Here is a 19,771-nt window from a genome sequence, read left to right on the forward strand (position 1 = left end):
CATGATTAACATGAAGAATGAAACAACAAACATTCATCAACCCTAAATAAGACATAGCAAGAAAGAATACCTTTTGATTTAAGTAGAAAGCAAGGAATGTGTTAATTTTAAGGAAAATCACCTAGGCTATCTTAAAAGAAAATTTTAAAACCTCTTATGCAAAGATTTCTCAAGAAACCTTCAAATGTCCCAATGTGAGAGTCACAAGGCTGTCAGAAGAGTCAGAAGGAGGAAGGGCTCACTGCAAATCACAGCGTCATCTTGGCTCCAAAGGCACTGCCCAAGCACATCACAAAGACTGGAAAGCCCCAGAGCACCGAAGAGCCATGGTCATATGTCCCTCCGGGAGCCTGAATATCGGGAAGGGCTTGGCTCCCAGAACATCAAGTGGCAAAGTCACTTAAAAAGATCTGAACAGAAGCAAGCACGAATACTAGGTCTCCAGGGACAGAGCACATGACCCACACACATGCAAGAAGCTAACTCGGCCTGGTCCTCAGGGTGGGGACACAAGTCCCCAAACAATCCTCAAAGCCCTAAGAACACAAAAAAACTAAACTGAAGGCTGCGGTGTATATGAGGGGCAATCTAAGGAGTCAGTATAACTAGTCTCTGATTTTATCCTCCAGATATTTTAAAACAGAAATTACAACTTATCTCTCTTTTGACTTATGAAAAGTCAAATGTTTAGGCCACAAGGGAAGGATATTATGCAAATGAGGAAGTGGTGAGCATTCAAAAAAACCACAATACCAAACCTTTGGGGAGTTGCAAAAATTCCACCATTATTTTTACATAAAGAGGATCATAACTGTTATTCTCATAAACCAAATGAGTCTAGAAACTCATTGTACTCTTACAATGCAGGGAAAGTATCACAACTCTGGGTGTCCAGCTAAAAGGTTATCCTATTACTGGGGTTTAAAAAGGCAAAGGTCGGCAAGATGTGGAGGAAATGCTGATGTTTACAGGGCATTTAAATACATTCTGCCTCTCCCGAGGCCGCACAGAATTCTGAGCAGACTGACAGAGCAGGTCTCTAGTATCACAGTCCACGGGAATGACAGAAACCCAGTCAACAACTCCCACCGCTCTGGCCTGACAAACCAGATGAACGTCTAGTCTAAATTCCCCTTTTGTCAGCACTTGGTGCTATAAAGACAAAGACAACCAAGTACTATTTAAGTTGATTTGCATAACGATCATCTTCATATCACTAACAGCATTTATTTCAAAGCAAATGAATATTTCCACCCACCAGGTAGAAGGGAGGTGGGAGCAGAGGGGCGCCTGAGTCCTGGGTACTGATCCTCAGAACTGCTGAGCCAGATTGCATCTGGACCAAGTTCTTGAAACTTGCTGAGAGCAAGCTGTCCTGCCTGTGAAATGAAGCTGATAACCTCTGCTGATCTCACAGGTTTGGGGTAAAAATTAAATGTGTGAATATCCAAGAAATCACATAGTAAACTACCATAAAGCTGTACACAATCAAATGTAAGGGCTTATCATTTGTCTTTCACTTGTTTGAGACCTCAGCAGAATGCCAAAGATCTTTAAAAAAAAAAAACCACACACCTGAGGCTTCTGTGGGCCCTGAAAATCTGGGCTTGACTCAAAGCTCTTGTGTTTGCTTCCCCCAAAAACCACCCTTACTAAAGAAGCAGCCCTAAGCCAGGGCAGCCAGGTGCTTGTTCTATGCCAGGCCCTCTTCAAAATGCTCTTTATACATTCGCTCAATTAAAACAGCACCCAAATTTGATGAGGGAGGTGCTATTATTATACCCATTTTACAGACAAGGAAATTTGAGGCACAGGGGACTAAATAACTTATCCAAGGTCACACTGAGTGGCAGAACCAGGATTCAAAACAGAGCAGTCTGGTTCCAGAAAGAAAGAAAACAAACTGCACTATCACAGTCCTCACTGCCAGCTCACTCCCTTCCCAGTTCCCCAGCTTGTGCAAGGCCATGGGCCCATGCTCACGCATCCAGCTGAGCTGGTGGCTGAGGGCAGCTTCCTCCAAGTCTCTTCCCACTGTACCTTTGGCCTTGCCTGCTTCCTTCTGAAAAGGGAGAGGCCGGCTTCCTGGCCCACGCCCGGCTGGCTTCTGCAGGAAAGCTCATTTCCGCCTACATTTTCAGCCTCATCTCTTTGTCGGTCCCTCCACCTGCTCCTGCTGAGAAACAGTGCTCTAGTTCCATTCACAGACCCCTTCTCCTCACCTTCAAAAGTCTCCCAAAGTTCTCTCCAGCTGCACTTCCAACTACCTGCCTGACAGCCTAGACATTCAAAGGAAACTAACCTTTCCTCCAAAACCTGTCCCCCTTAGCAATCCTTCAACAGGGTTGAAAATGTTGGTTACCTTTAAATCCAACCCACTGCACAGCCCTCCCTTCTGCGCCCATGGCCAACTTTGCTCAGCCTTCCTCGTCTGGCATCCAGGCCATGGCAATGTCTCCTACACGCAGCTGCCAGGCGGAGCTTCAAGAACACTGGCCCCAAAGCTTTCTGATCTTCAGAAACCTAGAATCCATGCTTCCCACCGCCTGTGAGACCAGCTCCAGATGCCTCGCCCTGGCTCTGCTGTGCACTCTGCAATGTCCCAAACCTACAGTTCTCATCTCCCTCTCTCCTTCCCTCTGCTCCACTCTAAGTGGGACCTGCTGCCTCTGCATTTGTTCACGCTGAGCCAGCACCCCTGCCACACACACACACACACACACACACATACACACACACACTCCTCACAACCTGCTAAATCTTCAAGACCACCGTCAAGTCACCTGTGCTCCCATGGAGCCTGTCCTGATCAACCCACAGTCTCTGCGCCCAAGCCCCCAACAGACATTCTGCCCTGTGAGGGCATGAAGGCACTGGCTAGGTGTTTCCCATTATCATACTCCACCCTCAGAACAGATCTGCAAGGCAGGTGCTAACATACGCCATTTTACAGATGATGAGGCCAAACTGGTCTGGGGCCACACCTAAGCACAGCAGCCCAGATTCCAGCCGCCACCCGGTTGGCTCCTTGTGGAGCTCTTAGTCACACTGTACTTCAGCTCCTGGCAGACAGGGCTGGGCCCTGCTCATCCCCGCACCCCAAGTGGAACCGTGCTGGTGGTGTCTGAGAGACTGGGTTCCAGGTCTTAAAATTAAACTGTGCACCTCAGTGAGTGGCAAGACTTATTAACAAAGAGGATGCACCTCGATATTCCACCGGGGCTGCCAGAGCAGCACTTGCTGACACAAAGACCCAGGGTACAACCAGGGCGCTAGCAGAGTCCACGTGGCTCCATGTGCTTCTCTGTAAACAAAGCACTGATTTCCAAATTCAAATCATGTGGCTAAAAGTTGTCTTTACTATGATACAAGAAATCCTCAAGGGCTCATATGAAAACATATTCACTAAAATTCATTCGGGGAAGGACATATGTTCAAGGCTGAAATAAAACCCACCAATACTTGAGTCTGCCACAGGCAAAATGTGTGCCTAATTAAAATGTGAGCTCAGAGGCCCTTCGCCACGTAAGAGGCAGCCCAGCAACAAGGACTGCAGAGAACATGCTCTCAGGTCTCACTGTCAAGTTAAACAGAGAAGAATGACTGTCAGTTCAAATCAGACCTAAGTGTCACACGACATAGCCATAGTGTCTTTTTTTTTTTTAAGATTTATTTTTTATTTATTTCTTGTTATCTGCTCTCTGTCAATTCACTCTGTGTCTGCTTGCACTCTTGTTAGCGCCTGGAGAATCTGTGTCTCTTTTTGTTGTATCATCTTGCTGCATCAGTGTGAGGCTCCCCTACGCTGGGGACACTCCTACGTGGCAGGGCACTCCTTGCGCGCATCAGCACTGCGCGTGGGCCAGCTCACCACACGGGTCAGGAGGCCCTGGGTTTGAACCCTGGACCTCCTATATGGTAGGCAGACTATCAGTTGAGCCAAATCTGCTTCCCACCCATAATGTCTTTGTTAAAGCTCCTTTTAAGTACCTGTGGGTCCAAGTTCAAATAGTAATAACAAACCTTCATCATGCATGGGTCCAAGTTCAAATAGTAATAACAAACCTTCATCATGCATCTCATGGTCACTTAACCAATCTTACAGAGCCAGTCATAACCACAAGAATTGTCTTACTTAAGCATTTTTAAACCGTGCCAACTCCTAAAATGTTAAAAATAAATGGCTGAATAAAACAATAAAGAAAAGAAAATCTGCAAACACCACAGACATATATGACATAACACTGAAAGTTCACCCCATTCTTCCCTGCCTCCCACCCTCTTCTCAGAAATACCCAGAGCACATGGTTCTGGTCCCAGTGCTTCCCAAGCTGGAGAGCTGTTCTTGAGAGGAAAGCCAGGTCCTCTCCTGGCAGCATCTGGCAGAGCCTCGCATGGAGTCAGAGCTCAGGAGGATCCATCCTCGCTGCTCCAGTCAGCAAGGCGGCAGGTGCTCTGTGTCACAGGGCTCAGGTGGGCATTATCTGGTGCTGTCTCTAACACCACAGTGGTGGCTTTATGTACCCCAGAAATCAGGTTCTTAATTTCTGTGGGTGTGAACCAACTGAAAGTAGGGCCTTTTGATGAGATCACTTCAGTTGAGGTGTGGCCCAACTCAATTAGCATAGGTCTTAATCCTATTACTGGTGTCCTTTATAAGACAATGAAATTCAGACACACAGAGAAAGAAAGGCAGAGGAAGAATCTGGAGACAATGCAAACCAGAGGAGCCAGAGAGGCTGCCATGTGCATTGCCATGTGACAGAAAAGCCATAGACCAAGGGTCACCAGCAGACAGTCCCAGAGCACCACAGTCTTCTGGTTGAAAGTCTCACCTTGATACCTCAATTCTGGACTTCTCCTAGCCTCAAGACCGTGAACCAATAAATTCCCATGGTTTAAGCCAGCCCATTGCATGGTATTTGTTTTAGCAGCTAGGAAACCAAAGCAATTCCACAAGCAACCTTGTGGACCCACTAAAAGAGACACTGATGAAGTTTTTCTCAGAGGGCTAAATATTAAATATCTTAAGCTTGAAGGCTGAAAGGTCTCTGTCACAAATACTCAACTCTGCCCCTGCCTGTTGTAGCTTGAAAGCAGCCATAGACAACAGGTAAATAGTGAGCATGGGCATGTTCCCAAAAAACTTTACTCACAAACAGGCTAGGCTCTTGCTCTAGGACCAAGCCTGATTTAGGTTTATGAGAATCACAAGGTTGTGTATGCACTGGGGAGAGGATGCCAGAACATTTTCTTGCTTTTGTCTTGACTCTCTCTTAAGGCCATAAAACCTTAAAGGGCAGAGCCCAGCTATTATACTTCCTTTGAAATTCCCTACAGAACCTCACTCAGTGTTCATTGATTGAGAAACCCTCAGAGGACACAGTGAATTGAAGGAAGAAGTTTTTGATATGTAAGAAGTTCAGAAATGAGAACAGCTGATTGTTTGGGCTATAACCCAGAATTTAGTAGTTATAAGGCTAGAATGTGTCTATTTTTAAAGGTTGGGTCATGTAGCTATTTCACAGCATGCTTTGGAGTTTAATTATTGGGTATATGACTGGATTGGAAAGCTTCTTCCAATATAAACAATATGAAAGTTCAGAAATGGTTAAAAACTGTCTCTTATGTTAAATATTAACAACTACAGCAAATTCTAAATCAGATTCTGTAAGAAAGTACATGTTATCATACAGAAAAGTTCTGAATATCAGCAATACCCCAGACTGCCTTTTCATATCTAATACTTCCTGACACCAACAATGTTACCTGATTTCTCACTCATTGCCTCATTTACTTCTGATATTCTACGGAGTAGTATGACAGTATTTTGCAAGGAAGGAAGCTAAGGCTCAGACACAACACTTTGAGGTCACATGGCTCCTAAATGACAGAACCAGTAATGAGAATCAAGATTTTGAATGCCAAGTTAAGAGATTTCTACCCCATCTCCCTGTCCCCACCCCACCCTCCAAGCCCTGCCCCAGCTCCTGCCCCACTCAACTCCAGCCTAGTTTTTTAACGATGTATCCTCAGAATCTGAGAGTGGACCAGACACCAGCTGTCACATCTACTAGGAGCCTATACAATTATCCCTTTCTATGCAAACCTGTCACCTGCAGAAACAACTACCATTTACATTTTTTTGAAGTACATCCCTAGGCAGCTTTAAGCTCAGTACCCCTGGTAGCCCTCACCACAGGTGGGGCACAGGGCACGGGTCCCCTCCTTTCTCCTGTAAATGTCCTGCATGGGTAAAGCTAACGGCAGAGCCTGGAGACACACTGGGCTCAAGCTTCAGGAAGGGGGAGAGGGAGAGGAGGGGGAAAGGAGAGGAGGCTGCGGTTGACTGTTTCCCCCATGCCCCAGGGAGCAAGGAGAGAGGAAGGTCCGGCCAGTCAGGGCAACCCAGGACAGGCAGAGGGAGTGGCATGGGGAGTCATGCCCAGAGATTAAGCTGCCTGTAGTTTCTTTGGGAGTCAGGGAGGCAGGCCAACAAATACGGCAGGATATGTGGGGTGATCTGACTCTGATGGAAATCTCTGCACCTCTATTTTACACACAGTCTGGTGTGAACATATACACATAACACAGGGTAATCTGCATGTGCTCCAGGTTTGCCTGTATATGGATGCTGGATGGGCTCAACCAACACACTTCATTTCACAGATGACCCTTCTCCCTTGTACTTTCTTTAGGTGACTCACCCACGGTCATTTAGAAGCTCTAGCACCCACAAGTATGAAATATAACCCAAGAGTCACAAGACTACAACAAACCCATGTGAGTGCGTGTCGGTAAATACTGCCCACAGGTTTTTTTCTGGGGAATGTTCACACGGGGTGCCAAAAGAACCCATGAGTCAGGCCAGCAGGCCAATTCCATCCCTGATTTGTTAACAGCCCTTGGAGAAGCTACACAGGAGCCAGAACATGACTTGAATGAGATGCCTTCTTGGCCAGGTGGAACATCCACTGAAAGCCCATTCAATTTAGCTTCCCGAATGCAAATAATCTGGTAGTTTAGTTTGGCCGGAGAGCTGATGCCCTTCACAGAGCTGTGGGTGAGATCAGATTAGACATGCCCTAATTCAGGCCTCGGCAGCAGGTAACAGAACATTCTTAAACACCCTTTTGGGGGAGTGGAGGGCAGGGAAGGGTTGCCCAGGAAACAGAGATCATATTGTCTTCATGACCAGAGAGATTCTTTGTTCTGGGTAATATGACAAATACTGAAGGAATACAAAGACCTATTCTGCAAGGCCTTTTCTCTGCCCACTCGTTAAAATAAAGTCTCATTTCCCCATGATTACTTATTTTATTAATAGTAAGCTATACCAGCAAAGCATCAAAGGGGTGGCAGAATTTAGGAAAGATCATTCATATTCTTTCTAATTTCAGATGGTTGTTCAACTCACCCAGGCCAAAAGATGAGCCCATTCCCAACTTCCTTGGGAAAAGCCATTTTCATGACTCAATTCCTTCCCAGGCCTCACTATGTTCCAAGTCTCTCAAGAAAAAGCTAATAAAAATTACTTTTTTGGGGAGAAATATACTATTTCTCAAAACTGCACACATTATTTGGATGACCACAAGGTTAAAAAACACGCAGTCTAGTTATGTTATTTCACCATCTGTAAAAACGTTAAAAAGCAAAAATTCCTCCCAAAATGAATCTCAGACCTTAGGAAGGAGAGTTAGTCTGTTATTCCATGACAGAGCCTTCATAGTGCTCAGATTGAAATCAGATGAGCTGCTATCACTGGAATCCTAAAAATATACCCATCCCCCATCTTTTGCCCTCCAGGTCAGCCTCCGCAGCCAGGAGGGAGTTAACTTTGAAAATATTAACAGAAGCACTTCTGGTTAAGACTTGCAGACCTTGAAAAGACTTGTAGGCATTTTGCAAGAATCATGATCAACTTCTGACCTATCTCAAATGTCCTAGGAAGAGAGGCACTCGGCTGCCAACAGCCTGTGATACCATCTTGAGATAAAAGGATTTCAGAGTTAACTTAAAGCTTCTTAATAAAGTGAAGGCTGTCTACCATGTCCTTATCTAAAACTCCATGGAAATTGAATAGCTGTATTTTCTTTTTTTTTTTTTAAAGATTTATTTTATTTATTTCTCTCCCCTTCCCCCCAGTTGTGTGTTCTGTGTCCATTTGCTGCGTGTTCTTTGTCTGCTTCTGTTGTTGTCAGCGGCACAGGAATCTGTGTTTCTTTTGGTTGCGTCATCTTTTTGTGTCAGCTCTCCGTGTGTGCAGCGCCATTCCTGGGCAGGCTGCACTTTCTTCTGCGCTGGGCGGCTCTCCTTACGGGGTGCACTCCTTGCGCATGGGGCTCCCCTACGCAGGGGAAACCTCTGCATGGCACAGCACTCCTCGCGCACATCAGCACTGCGCATGGGCCAGCTCCACACAGGTCAAGGAGGCCCAGGGTTTGAACTGCGGACCTCCCATGTGGTAGATGGATGCTCAAACCACTGGGCCAAGTCCGCTTCCCTGTATTTTCTTGAAAGCACATAATTGCTACTATGTCTTGAATTTTTACTATGTGAGGCACACTGATGAGGTTTTTGCCGTGTATCATGTCACTTAACTCTGATAACTCTATGAGGTATCATTTATGCTCAGAAGAAACTGAGCTGAGTGTAATCTGCCCCAAATTACAGAGCCAGTGAGTGAGTGAGTGAGTGGTCTACCCACAGTCCGCATCCTAGAATGCTTTCGTCTGCCTCCCATCCTGAGTTCATCTACCATCTGAGGGATGTCCTTCTACAACCTGCACTACTGGGGATCCCGCAAGGAGGAGTAGGAGTCACCCCTCTACTCCCAGTTCTCGAGCCTTTGTGAAGTCAGCATCATTTATCCCCTCTGGAGAACTACACAAAAGTTTAAGGAGAGGACTTTATAGTCCAGGGAAACCCCTTCTCTGCCTTCCCCTCTGATCCACAGGCCCTCTCATTGCTGACATTCCTACGTGAAGGGGCTTAGGAGGCGCCAGATCCCCCAAAGCCTCTCTCATCCTGATTGGGTGTAATCAGCACTACATCCTTAACAGTTGCTCATCTCCCGAGTTTTTAAAAACTGGAGACACACAAGCAGCAGCGAGGCACTCATGCCCAAGTATATCACTACTCTAAAGAAAAGCTGGCCCAGGAAATCAGGACATCCGAGTTCCAGGACCCAACCTGTCATTAACTAGTAGTATGGGAGACATGGGGAAATTGACTTATCCCCCTGTGGGCCTCAGTTTCCTGAGATGTAAAAGGAATCGGTAAGAAGCAGCATGCACTCTTTAGAAGACCAGGTGACTAAAGGAAAATACTGAGGACTGTTTCAATTTGGTGCTTGACCAATTTCTTTTTTCTTTACCTCCCCGCCCACCGCCATTTTCAGGCGGGAGGGGAAATAAAGTGGTGGGATTTCTACACAAATGTAGAGTTCATGCGCATGTATTAAAATTTAAAAAGAAAGAAAAACAGCAAGGTAATAATCTTCCCAGTTTCCCCCTTCCTTCTGATCCCAAATCCAAAAGTCAGAAATTAGGTGGCCACAGCTGGAATGGGCTCGAAGCAGGTCACAAAAGCAGCACCTCCAGTCCCTCTTGGGGACCACGGGGTAGATCAACTGGGACCGGCCCAGACCGCGTCGCTTCGGAGGATGGTGGCGCCTGACCGCGGCTCGGCCCGGGCACGGCCCCCGACTCCCCGCCTCCGGCCCCGCCACGTCCCTCACAACCCCCTCGGGGCACCGCGGTCGCTCACCTGCGCTGGACAGAGCAAGAGCAGGAGGAGGCAGGGGGCCAAGCCGCGCCCCCTCATGCTGCAGCCGCCGGGTTGCGGGCGTCAGCGGGGAGCTGGGCTCGCTGGCTCCGCGGCAGCCTCACGCCCGGCACTCAGTTCCAGGACCCGGCGCCGGAGAGAAGCTCCAGCCGGAGCAGACGAGCTGCGCGCGCAGGTCAGGAAGGAAGACCCGTCGCCGGCCCCGCCTCCTTCTGGGCAGTGCAGCTGCAGGGACATCCCGGGCCGACTCCGGGGCGGGGCCAGGCGGGGCGGGGCCTGACGAGGGGCGGGGCGGGTCCCGGCGAGGGGCGGGGCGGGTCCCGGCGAGGGGCGGGGCGGGTCCCGGCGAGGGGCGGGGCGGGGCCCGGCGAGGGGCGGGGCGGAGCCCGGCGAGGGGCGGGCGGGCACCGTCTCTCGCGTCCCTGCTTTGTCCTTCTCCGGAGGGGGCGCGGTCTGTGGGGCTGGGGACTGTCAGAGCTGGGCCCCCGATCCCTTGGGATCCGGCCCAAGAGGATAGTTTGAGGGTTGCGCCAACAACTGGTGGTTTCGGTGCTTTAACTCCTTTTCACCTTTTTATCTCTCCTGTGTTCAAGAGGGTGGGCGAGAAGGTTTTGGCAAATGGGAGTATTTGGAAACTGTTTTCCCAATTAAGAGGCCACTTCTCAGCGGATGTGTTTATTTCGGCTCAAATAAGCACTCCAAGCAATTTCTCCTCCCAAACCCAGTGACCCAAAAGGTATCTGGGCCTGGGGACTCTCTAGCAAAGCTCGGGGCGGAGACGCGCAGTGGCCTGACCGTGCGGTGATCTGAGAGCGCCAGGGGCGGAGGCGGGGGTGCCCCCCCTTCCCCCTCATCACCCCATCTTGGTTTAAAGGCAACGCGGGCACCATCGCGCACGGTGGGAGAAAGCGCGAGAAGTGCACCACCTGCTGGCCCCGCTGCGCGAAGCAGGGAGCCATTTGAAGTGAAGGACCTCCCCCACCCCGAGAATTTGACCTAGAGGGGGGCCCTCAAGAGTCACCTTTTTTTTTTGCTACCTTTTAAATTTACTGAAGTATATCACTCATACATAAACATATATAAATAAGTGTGTAGTAATATTTGTGAACTTACAAAACAAACAAATATAACATCATAGAGGACTCCCATAACCAAAACCTTGCATGGTCCTTAAATCGGTTTTTCATTTTAGCAAATTTTTAAAAATTGTCTTTTCTTTTAAAGATACATAGATCATACAAAATGTTACGTCAAAAAATACAAAGAGGGAAACGGACTTTGGCCCAGTGGTTAGGGCGTCCGTCTACCACATGGGAGGTCCGCGGTTCAAGCCCCGGGCCTCCTTGACCCGTGTGGAGCTGGCCATGCGCAGCGCTGATGCGCGCAAGGAGTGCCGTGCCACGCAAGGGTGTCCCCCGCGTGGGGGAGCCCCACGCGCAAGGAGTGCGCCCGTGAGGAAAGCCTCCCAGCGTGAAAAGAAAGTGCAGCCTGCCCAGGAATGGCGCCGCCCACACTTCCCGTGCCGCTGACGACAACAGAAGCGGACAAAGAAACAAGACGCAGCAAATAGACACCAAGAACAGACAACCAGGGGAGGGGGGGAAATTAAATAAATAAATAAATCTTTAAAAAAAAAAATACAAAGAGGTTCCCATATACCCCACTCTCCACTCCCCCAACTCTTCCCATATCAACAACCTCTTTCATCGGTGTGGCACATTCATTGCATTTGGCGAATACATTTTGGAGCATTGCTACACCACATGGATTATAGTTTACATAGTAGTTTACACTCTCCCCCAGTCCATTCAGTGGATTATGGCAGGATATATAATGTCCTGCATCTGTCCCTGCAATATTATTCCGGACGACTCCAAGTCCCAAAAATGCCCCCATATCACGCCTCTTCTGCCCTTTCCCTGTCCTCAGCAACTCCCGTGGCCAGTGTCTCCACATCAGTGATACCATTTCTTCCATTGCTAGAGTCACAATAGCTCTATAGTAGAATACCAGTAAGTCCACTCTAATCCATATTTTATTCCTCTATCCTGAGTACTCTGGGATGGTGATGTCCACTCCACCTTTCAATAGAGATGGGGCTTAGATCTCTCGATTGGATGACTGAGAGATCTAAGCATCTTGGATGCGATTCTCCTGCTTGGTGAAGTCAGGTGACACAAAGATTTCAGGAGAGACATCTTTGCTTTTGAGTCTTGCGCTCATTGTTATAGTATATGTTTCTGGTAACATTTTCCCTCAGACTTCATCTATTCAAATTACTCAAAATCATCCGTCATTCTCATTTTTGAAGTTTAAGGAAATTGAGGTGAGGATCTCTTCTCCCAACAGTGGAAGCCAAATTAGAATGAAAAGACTAAATATCCACCTATAAATATCCACCAGTCCCTGTCCTAAGCAAGGCTATGATGCAGGTGACAATTGTTATGTTTTCCATCCTTACCCTAGAGAGCATCTGTTTGAGTCACTCTCTATCGTCTCAGCTCCTCAGCCCTGAGGAGTCCACCTAAGTGTCCAGGCAGCGAAACTACAGGGATTTCCTCTGGACCTTCAGCCCTGGACCTTCCATGACTGGCTCCTGGCCCTCATCCCCATGCGTGCGCTGTGGTTCTTGGTGGTGATAAAGAGTATGCTCTAATGCAGTGGTTCTCAAAAAGTTACTGGACTAGCAGCAGCTCCTGGGAACTTGTTAGAAACCAACATTCTCGGGCCACACCCCAGAGCTACACTCTCATTTTAACAAGCCTTCCTGAAAACTTGGGTTTGAGAACCCTGCCATAATGTAGTGCCAGGTTCCTGGTAGGGTACTTACCTTTCAGCAAAGGCTTTATGGAAGAAATACCTGCCGAATGGACCGGAATAAGGGAAACGTCAAGGACCATGTGAGACATTCCATTTTTGGAATGGGCAGAACTTTTGATGTCCCACAAATTATGTCCACCTTTCACAAAGAAAGTAACGAAAATATTTTTTAGGCTTATTTTTTTTCTGGCTTTCAGTCTTTCCTACAGCTTCGGTAGACACTTCATCAATGCCCCAAAGACTAGGAAATGTTTCTTAATAAATTGTTATATATATATTTTTAAGTTTCTTTTCTTTCTTTTTTTTCTTTCTTCTCTCCCCATGCGCCCCCCCCCCCCCCCGCTGTGGTTTTTTTGCTGTGTCCATTTGCTGTGGGATCAAACCCAGGTCCTCCCATATGGTAGGCGGAAGCCCTCCCTATCACTTGAGCCACATCCTCTACCCTGTTATATTTCTAAGAGAAACATTTTTTTTCAGGTACAAAGCCATCGTTGGTATATAGAAAACTTTTCAAGTGCACAAAAGGTTAGAGATTTTTAAAAGTTTAAATCATTATAGTTTATAATGTCTCCCATGTCACATTGTGGTATATTTTCTCCTATGAAAATTGTTTTAACATGGTTGAGATATCCTAAGAGAGACATTTTGTTTGTTTAAAGATTAATCAGGGGAGTGGATGTAGCTCAAGTGGTTGGGCTCCTGATTCCCATGTATGAGGTTCTGGTTTAAGTCTCTGGTATAAAAAAAATAATAATAATAATCAACGCCACTACCATTCTCAAAACCATTCAACATTCATCTCCGGATAATATAGGACAAAGGAAGAGAAGAAATGAAATTATTATATGTATGCATCCTTATAAATGAGCAGAAATATCCTCCAGAAAACCTCTATGAATTCAAAAATACGTGAGTGTAATATATGGACTTACTAAACAAATGGGAACATGCACAGTTGTGTATATACACAGTAATCTTGCTTTTTTTTTTGCATTTAACAATACACTTTTCCAACCCATTACTTTTCATAGATCTAAAGGATTTCATTATGTATATGTAATACTTAGGAAATTAAACCCACAGAGGCTTGTCTCATAGCAGTGTCTAAGTCAATGAAACAGAGTTCACCAACCAACACGTATTTCAAAATAGCTCAAGTTCTCTACTTGCATTTCTGGTACATGTGAAGGATTTTACCTCATAAATTCACTTGTCTTGTGCCATATGCTTCCTCACAATCCTGAGCTTTTTCAGTCTCCACAGAGACTTGCATTTTTCTGTGCCCTCTGGATGCTACGTCACAAAAGTCTAAAAGCTATTAAACATTTCCCTTCGGGGGGGAGAGGGGAAAATTGACCCAAGACAAACTTCTCTTTACCTAGATGGAGGGGAAGACTGGAAATATTTATAATAATATTTTCTAATCCACTACAGAGTTCATTTAATCAATCTTTTGTTTGAATTTAGTTTCTTGCTTTTGTTATTGAAAACAATGATGCAATGAGCATCCTTGTATCTAACTCTTTGCAATTATACAGAAATACAGCTGTTGGAAAAATTATTGGTATAGTTGGAGCAAAGGAAATGTGATTTAAATTTTTTTTTTCAGTACCGGGGCCGGGGATTAAACCTGGGGCCTCGTATGTGGGAAGTCAACACTGAATCACTGAGCCACAATGGCTCTCCTGAGTTGTTTCTTTCATCTATTTACTGTTGTTTTGTTTGTTTTTGTTTTTAGGAGGCACCAGGAATAAAACCTGGGACCTCCCAAGTAGGAAGCCAGTGCTCAACCACTGAGCCACATCGGCTCCCCTTAAAATTTTGATCATTGCCCAATTGCCTTCCAACAAGATTACGATTTATATCTTTGCCTGATTTCCCACCCCCTTGCCAACACATCTTTGTCGTCCTGATAAGTGAAAAATGCCATCTTTTATTTTGAAGAATATTGAGATGCTTTAATTTGTATTTTTTAAAATTATAAGTGAGATTAAGAACTTCTTCCTATATTTATAAGTGGTTTTACTCTTTTTCTGTGTTCTTCACTTTCTATTAGATTTTTTTTTTCTGATTCATTTGTAAAGCTCTTTATTAAGAAAATTATCTCTTGGTTTGGCATATGTGTTGCAGATGTTTTTACTAGTTTGTCCTTTGATCTAATGTATTTTTTTTTCCATGGAGAAATTGTAAATTTTTTTCTGGGTTTTGTATTTTGCTTACAAAGGCTATCCCCAAGGAAAGGTTATAAAAAATTATTCCATGTTTACCTCTAGAAATGCTGATTTGTTGGGAATTATTTGTCGTAAGGAATGATGCAATTAGCTCCCCTCCTCCCCTCCAAGCCCAGGTAATTGTATGGATACCAGCTCTTCCTCTTTTTTTCCTAACAAATCAATTTTATTGATACATATAATTCACCCAAAGTGTACAATCAATTCTATTTAGTTATAATCACATAGTTGTGCATTCATCACTTCAATCATTATTAGAGTATTTTCACCATTTCAATTATAATAATAATAAAAAACAAAAACCTGACAAACAAACGAAAAAAAACCTCATCACCTTTCAATCTCTCTATGCTTCCCCTGTCATACATAACTGCTATTCTGTTTCTGTCTTTCTAGCTTATCTGTATTTGTATTTTGTAAAAGCTTTATATATGTAATATTATCCATATTCATATTTCATATGAGGTTTCACTATGTTTTACAGTCCCACGTTACATTCTTAGCTTTCCTTCTAGTAATATACATGCCCTTAGACTTTCCCTTTCAACCACTGTCATACCCATATAATAACTCTGCTACTCATAAACACTATGATGTGCTTTTACCATTTCTGTTTATTTCCGAAGATTTGCAAACAAACCTTTTTACCAATTCTGCACAGATTAACCCTACTCACAAACACTATGACGTACTTTCACCGCAATGTTTATTTCTGAAGATTTCTGTTTGTTTCCGAAGATTTACGAACAAACCTTTTTACCAATTCTGCACAGATTCTTTAACCTCATTCTATTTTCTGATGACGTATATTCTAATTATTAACTCTATGAGTTTACACAATATACTTAGTTCATAATAGCACAATTGCACAGTATTTGTCCTTTTGTGTCTGGCTTGCTTCACTCAACATGTCCTCCAGGTTCATCCATGTTGTCATAGGCTTCACGACTTCATTTCTTCTTACTGCTGCATAATATTCCATCGTGTGCATGCGCCACAATTTATCTATTCAGGGTTGTTTCCATCTTCCGGAAGCCATGAATAATGGCGCTGTGAACACTGCTATGCAGAGGTCTGCTCGTGGTTCTCATATCTCTTGACCTCTTGGCAGCCTTCACCACAATTGCTCATACTGTCCTCCTTAAAACATATGCTTTTCTAAGCCTCCCTCTCTTGGGTTTCCTCCTACCTCATTAGCTAAGCATCAATTAGATCTCATCTTCTAGCACAGAGATATGACTCAAGCAGTATATTTGTGTCAATTTCATTGCTAGAATGCATTAAAAAATTTCATTACAGCAAAATAACTTTGATTTCTTCTAAAATAAAGAAGGCTTTTTCCCCCTGCTGCTGATTTGCAAAATTCTAGATACTGATTGAAGTGGGCAAAGAGAAAAGTATGCCTAACTACTGCACAGGTTGCAAGCTTGCCTAGTTCCTAACTTGAGGGTTAAAGTTGAACTGTAGGAAATGAATATAGCACTAGGCCTTTGGGGTAATAGGATGCTACCAACTTCGTCTGGCGAGATCTGAGGCCATGGCTGATGGACCTGGCACCTCTTCACCTTGCTCACTTTTGTTTCCACTTTATTATTTCCTTCTGCTCAGAGTCACATTAGGACTTCCTTGGACTCAAGACACTTTTGGGGAAGCGGACCTGGCTCAACTGATAGAGCGTCCGCCTAATGTGGGAGGGCCCAGGGTTCAATTCCCAGGGCCTCCTGGCCTGAGTGGTGAGCTGGCCCATGTGCAGAGCTGCTGTGCACAAGGAGTGCTGTGCAACACAGGGCACCCCCACGCGGGGGCGCCCCATGCGCAACGAGTGTGCCCTGCAAGGAGAGCCTCCCCACACAAAAAAAACCGCAGCTAGTCCAGGAGTAGCGCGGCACACATGGAGAGCTGACGCAGTAAGATGATGCAATGAGAAAGAGATGCAGTTTCCTGGTGCCGCTGTGGGTGCAAGCGGACACAGAAGAACACACAGCAAGTGGACACAGAGAGCAGACAACGGCGAGGGGAGGGGGAGGGCTGGAAGGGGAGAGAAATAAATCTTAAAAAAAAAAAAGAGAAGACACCTTTGCCTTAATAGACCCCTAACGCCATAAAAAAATTATATTTTAAAAAAGACATTGGTATAAAGATAAATATAATCCAGGTCAGATTCATTACTATGATTATATTCTCAGTTTTCTTCTGATTTTAGAAGAAATTAATTGTGGGTTGTAGGCACTGTGTTACTGTGTTTAATGCAGAACTCATCCATGCTTTTGCTGCCCATACCATAGAACTAGCTGTAGTATTCACAGGTATTTTGCTGATGGCCTGCCCAAAGTAAGGTACTGGGTCTAGGACCAGCAGCTAGAGCTGGCTCGAAAGAACTATTTTTAGGCAGTAAGAGAACATCTAGCTAACTACAGGGACTAGGAGTCTGTGACCAGGTCTGTCAGTCTACAAAGCCAAAACATTCTGATGAAATATAGGAAACCTTGAATTAATGCTTCTGCGAGACCCCTAGGGAGTTTCAGGTTGAACGTTTTTGAGAACTTCTTTTTCATAATAGACTTTTTTTCTTTTTTACATTAAAAAAAAAATTAAGCTATACGTATTTGAAGTGTGTAGCTCTTACATGTACAACTTAATGAGTTTTTACATACTTATATCAGTCATCTGTTGCTGCATAACAAATTACCCCATAACTTAGTGGATTAAAGGAACAAACATTTATTATCTCAGTTTCTTGCAGTTGGGCATTTGGGTGGTTCTGGTTGGTTCTGGCTCAGGCTCTCTCCTGAGGTTGCAATCAAGATGCTGGCCCAGGCTACAATCATCTAATTCTTCACTGGAGCTGTGCGGCTGGGGCGGCTTGCACCCCGATGCTGACGGGGGGGTTTGGAGGGGTCAGACTAGACCGCAGTGGCGTCTGATGCTACGGCAGACAGCATCAGAGGGGCTCTCAGGAGTGGAGGACGCACGGCGAGGGGAGGAAGAATGCCGCGGAGAACAGGTCTGGTACGCAAGTCCAGTTTATTGCGGAAGGGGACATAGCTTTATAGGGTTAGGGACTGCGTGGAGGGATTTGATAGGTGCGGGCGGGTACTGCTTCCTGATAGGTGATTGTAAGCGGTTGCTAAGCAGAGGGCTGGCGGAGAGGTTTGGAATAGGGGAGGGGAAAGGGGGAGTGAGAGCTGGCCGGATGTTGGGCTAGGCGGGAGATAAAAAGGGGGAGGGCAGCGCCGGCCAGCCGTTAGCAGCAAAGGCCTAGCCAGGCGTGGTCACTTTATCCAGGCCCAGTGGGCAGTGGTGGTATCACTTCTTGCCGCACCGTTTGCTACTGTGGCAAGCCGGGCACCCTTCCTCCCACATTTCCCCCTTTGTTTTTATTAAGCTCCTCCGAAAAGCTTGATTTGAGGAGGGAGGGGGACTGTGCCTGTCTTAGGTCGGGATTGCGCCCAGCCGGGCAATGCCCGTGCCACACAGGTGGCCAGTCTTACCCGTCATGGGGAAGCACGGCAGCAAAAGGCCGTGTCCCTGCCTTAGGTTGACTGGCGGGCCGATCCCGTTGTCCGTCATTGGCTAACCAGTCCAGCGCCTCGATGGAATGTTGGCGGCCTTAGATAAACAGAGCGGGGGAGGGGAAAGGGTAAGGGTAAGGGGTTAGGATGGGCGGTGAGAAGGGGTAGGGGCAGGGGAGCTGGGGCTTGGGTGTGTTGAGAGGCGGCTGGCCATTTGGGGAGGATGGCAATTAATGGAGACTCCTGGTGCGTCTTTGTCGGTGGTGCGGATTCGCTGGTACCGGACCTGGATGGGCTTACTAAGGACAAAGTTAACTTGACTTTTGACAAGTTGGACAATTCACCTGATGATCCAGGGTCCTAGGGCTAATAGGAGGACAAGGGTGAGGAGTGGGCCTAGAAAGGGGAGAAAGTAAGAAAGGATTCCATTGGGCAGCCCCCAAGAGAAAGACCATCCGGCTTCACGTTCCTGCTTTCTCTTGCGGAGGCCCTCCCTAACTTGTGCGAGGTTATCTGGAATGAGGCCAGAGTGGTTAGCATAGAAGCAGCATTTTTCTCCTAATGCTGCGCAGAGCCCCCCTCTTTTAGGAGGAGGAGGTCTAGGCCCCTGTGGTTTTGGAGAACGACCTCGGACAGGGAGTTGAGAAATGTTTCAAGGTGGGCCATGGAAGTCTCAAGGCGGGTGATGTCTGCATCTACAGCTTGCCTAAGGGTTGAAAAGGAATTATCTTGGAGGCTGAGAGCTGCAGCTCCAGTGGCTGCGCCGGCAAGACCTAGAAGGGTGGCAATTGTGATGGCGGTGAAGACTTCCTGTTTCTGCTCGTGCTGCGGGGAGCTGAAGTGCTGCCAGGAGTCAAAGAATTGGTTATCAGTATAAAAGAGAACGTGGGGGGTAATGAGTATGAGCACACAGGTGTCGCTGGTGGAGTTAAGGGTTTGAACATTGAGACATGGAGTGAGGCCGGAGGAAGAACATAGCCATTTGGTGTTATTAGGGGGAATTAGGAACTTGGCGGCTGCATTAGGGGTGTGAGTTAGGCTGCAGAGGGACTGCGTGGAGGGGAGAACTTTGCCGCTGATTTTTATTATACAGAGTCCAGTCTGGGAAACTGATTGGAGGGTGAGTCCTCTTTTTTTTGGTTCCAATTGCAAGAGGTACCGGTGGAGTCTGGGGAGGCGCGATAGGCGCCGTTGGTAGCTATGGCTTCATAGAAGGGAGCCGCGGCGGAGAAGCAGAGCCAGCAACGTTGTGTAAGGTTGGGCTGGGATAAGTTTAAGGAGATAAATGATGCGTTGAGGAGGGCTACAAGAGGGTTGGGGGGTGGCAGGGTTTGGCGGTGGGGAGGATACCTAGTGATGGAAGGATTTAAGGTGGTAGCGGGAGGAGAAGGAGAAACAGAGGGAGGAGGGGGAGGCCGTGTG

General features: G+C 46.3%; 1 protein-coding gene across 1 annotated transcript in view; it reads right to left on the bottom strand.

Annotated features, from left to right (window-relative positions):
- The window catches only part of NPC1 (NPC intracellular cholesterol transporter 1), a 43,183-nt gene extending 33,135 nt beyond the window's left edge, over positions 1-10,048 (bottom strand). The window contains exon 1 of the mRNA XM_004465120.5: positions 9,769-10,048. Within this exon, the coding sequence (XP_004465177.1) occupies positions 9,769-9,825 (57 nt within the window). The 5' untranslated portion in view covers positions 9,826-10,048. The remainder of the gene's footprint in view (positions 1-9,768) is intronic.
- Between the last annotated feature and the right edge of the window lie 9,723 nt (positions 10,049-19,771).

Source organism: Dasypus novemcinctus, chromosome 16, assembly GCF_030445035.2.
Source record: "Dasypus novemcinctus isolate mDasNov1 chromosome 16, mDasNov1.1.hap2, whole genome shotgun sequence".
In the NCBI taxonomy this organism is placed as follows: Eukaryota; Metazoa; Chordata; class Mammalia; order Cingulata; family Dasypodidae; genus Dasypus; species Dasypus novemcinctus.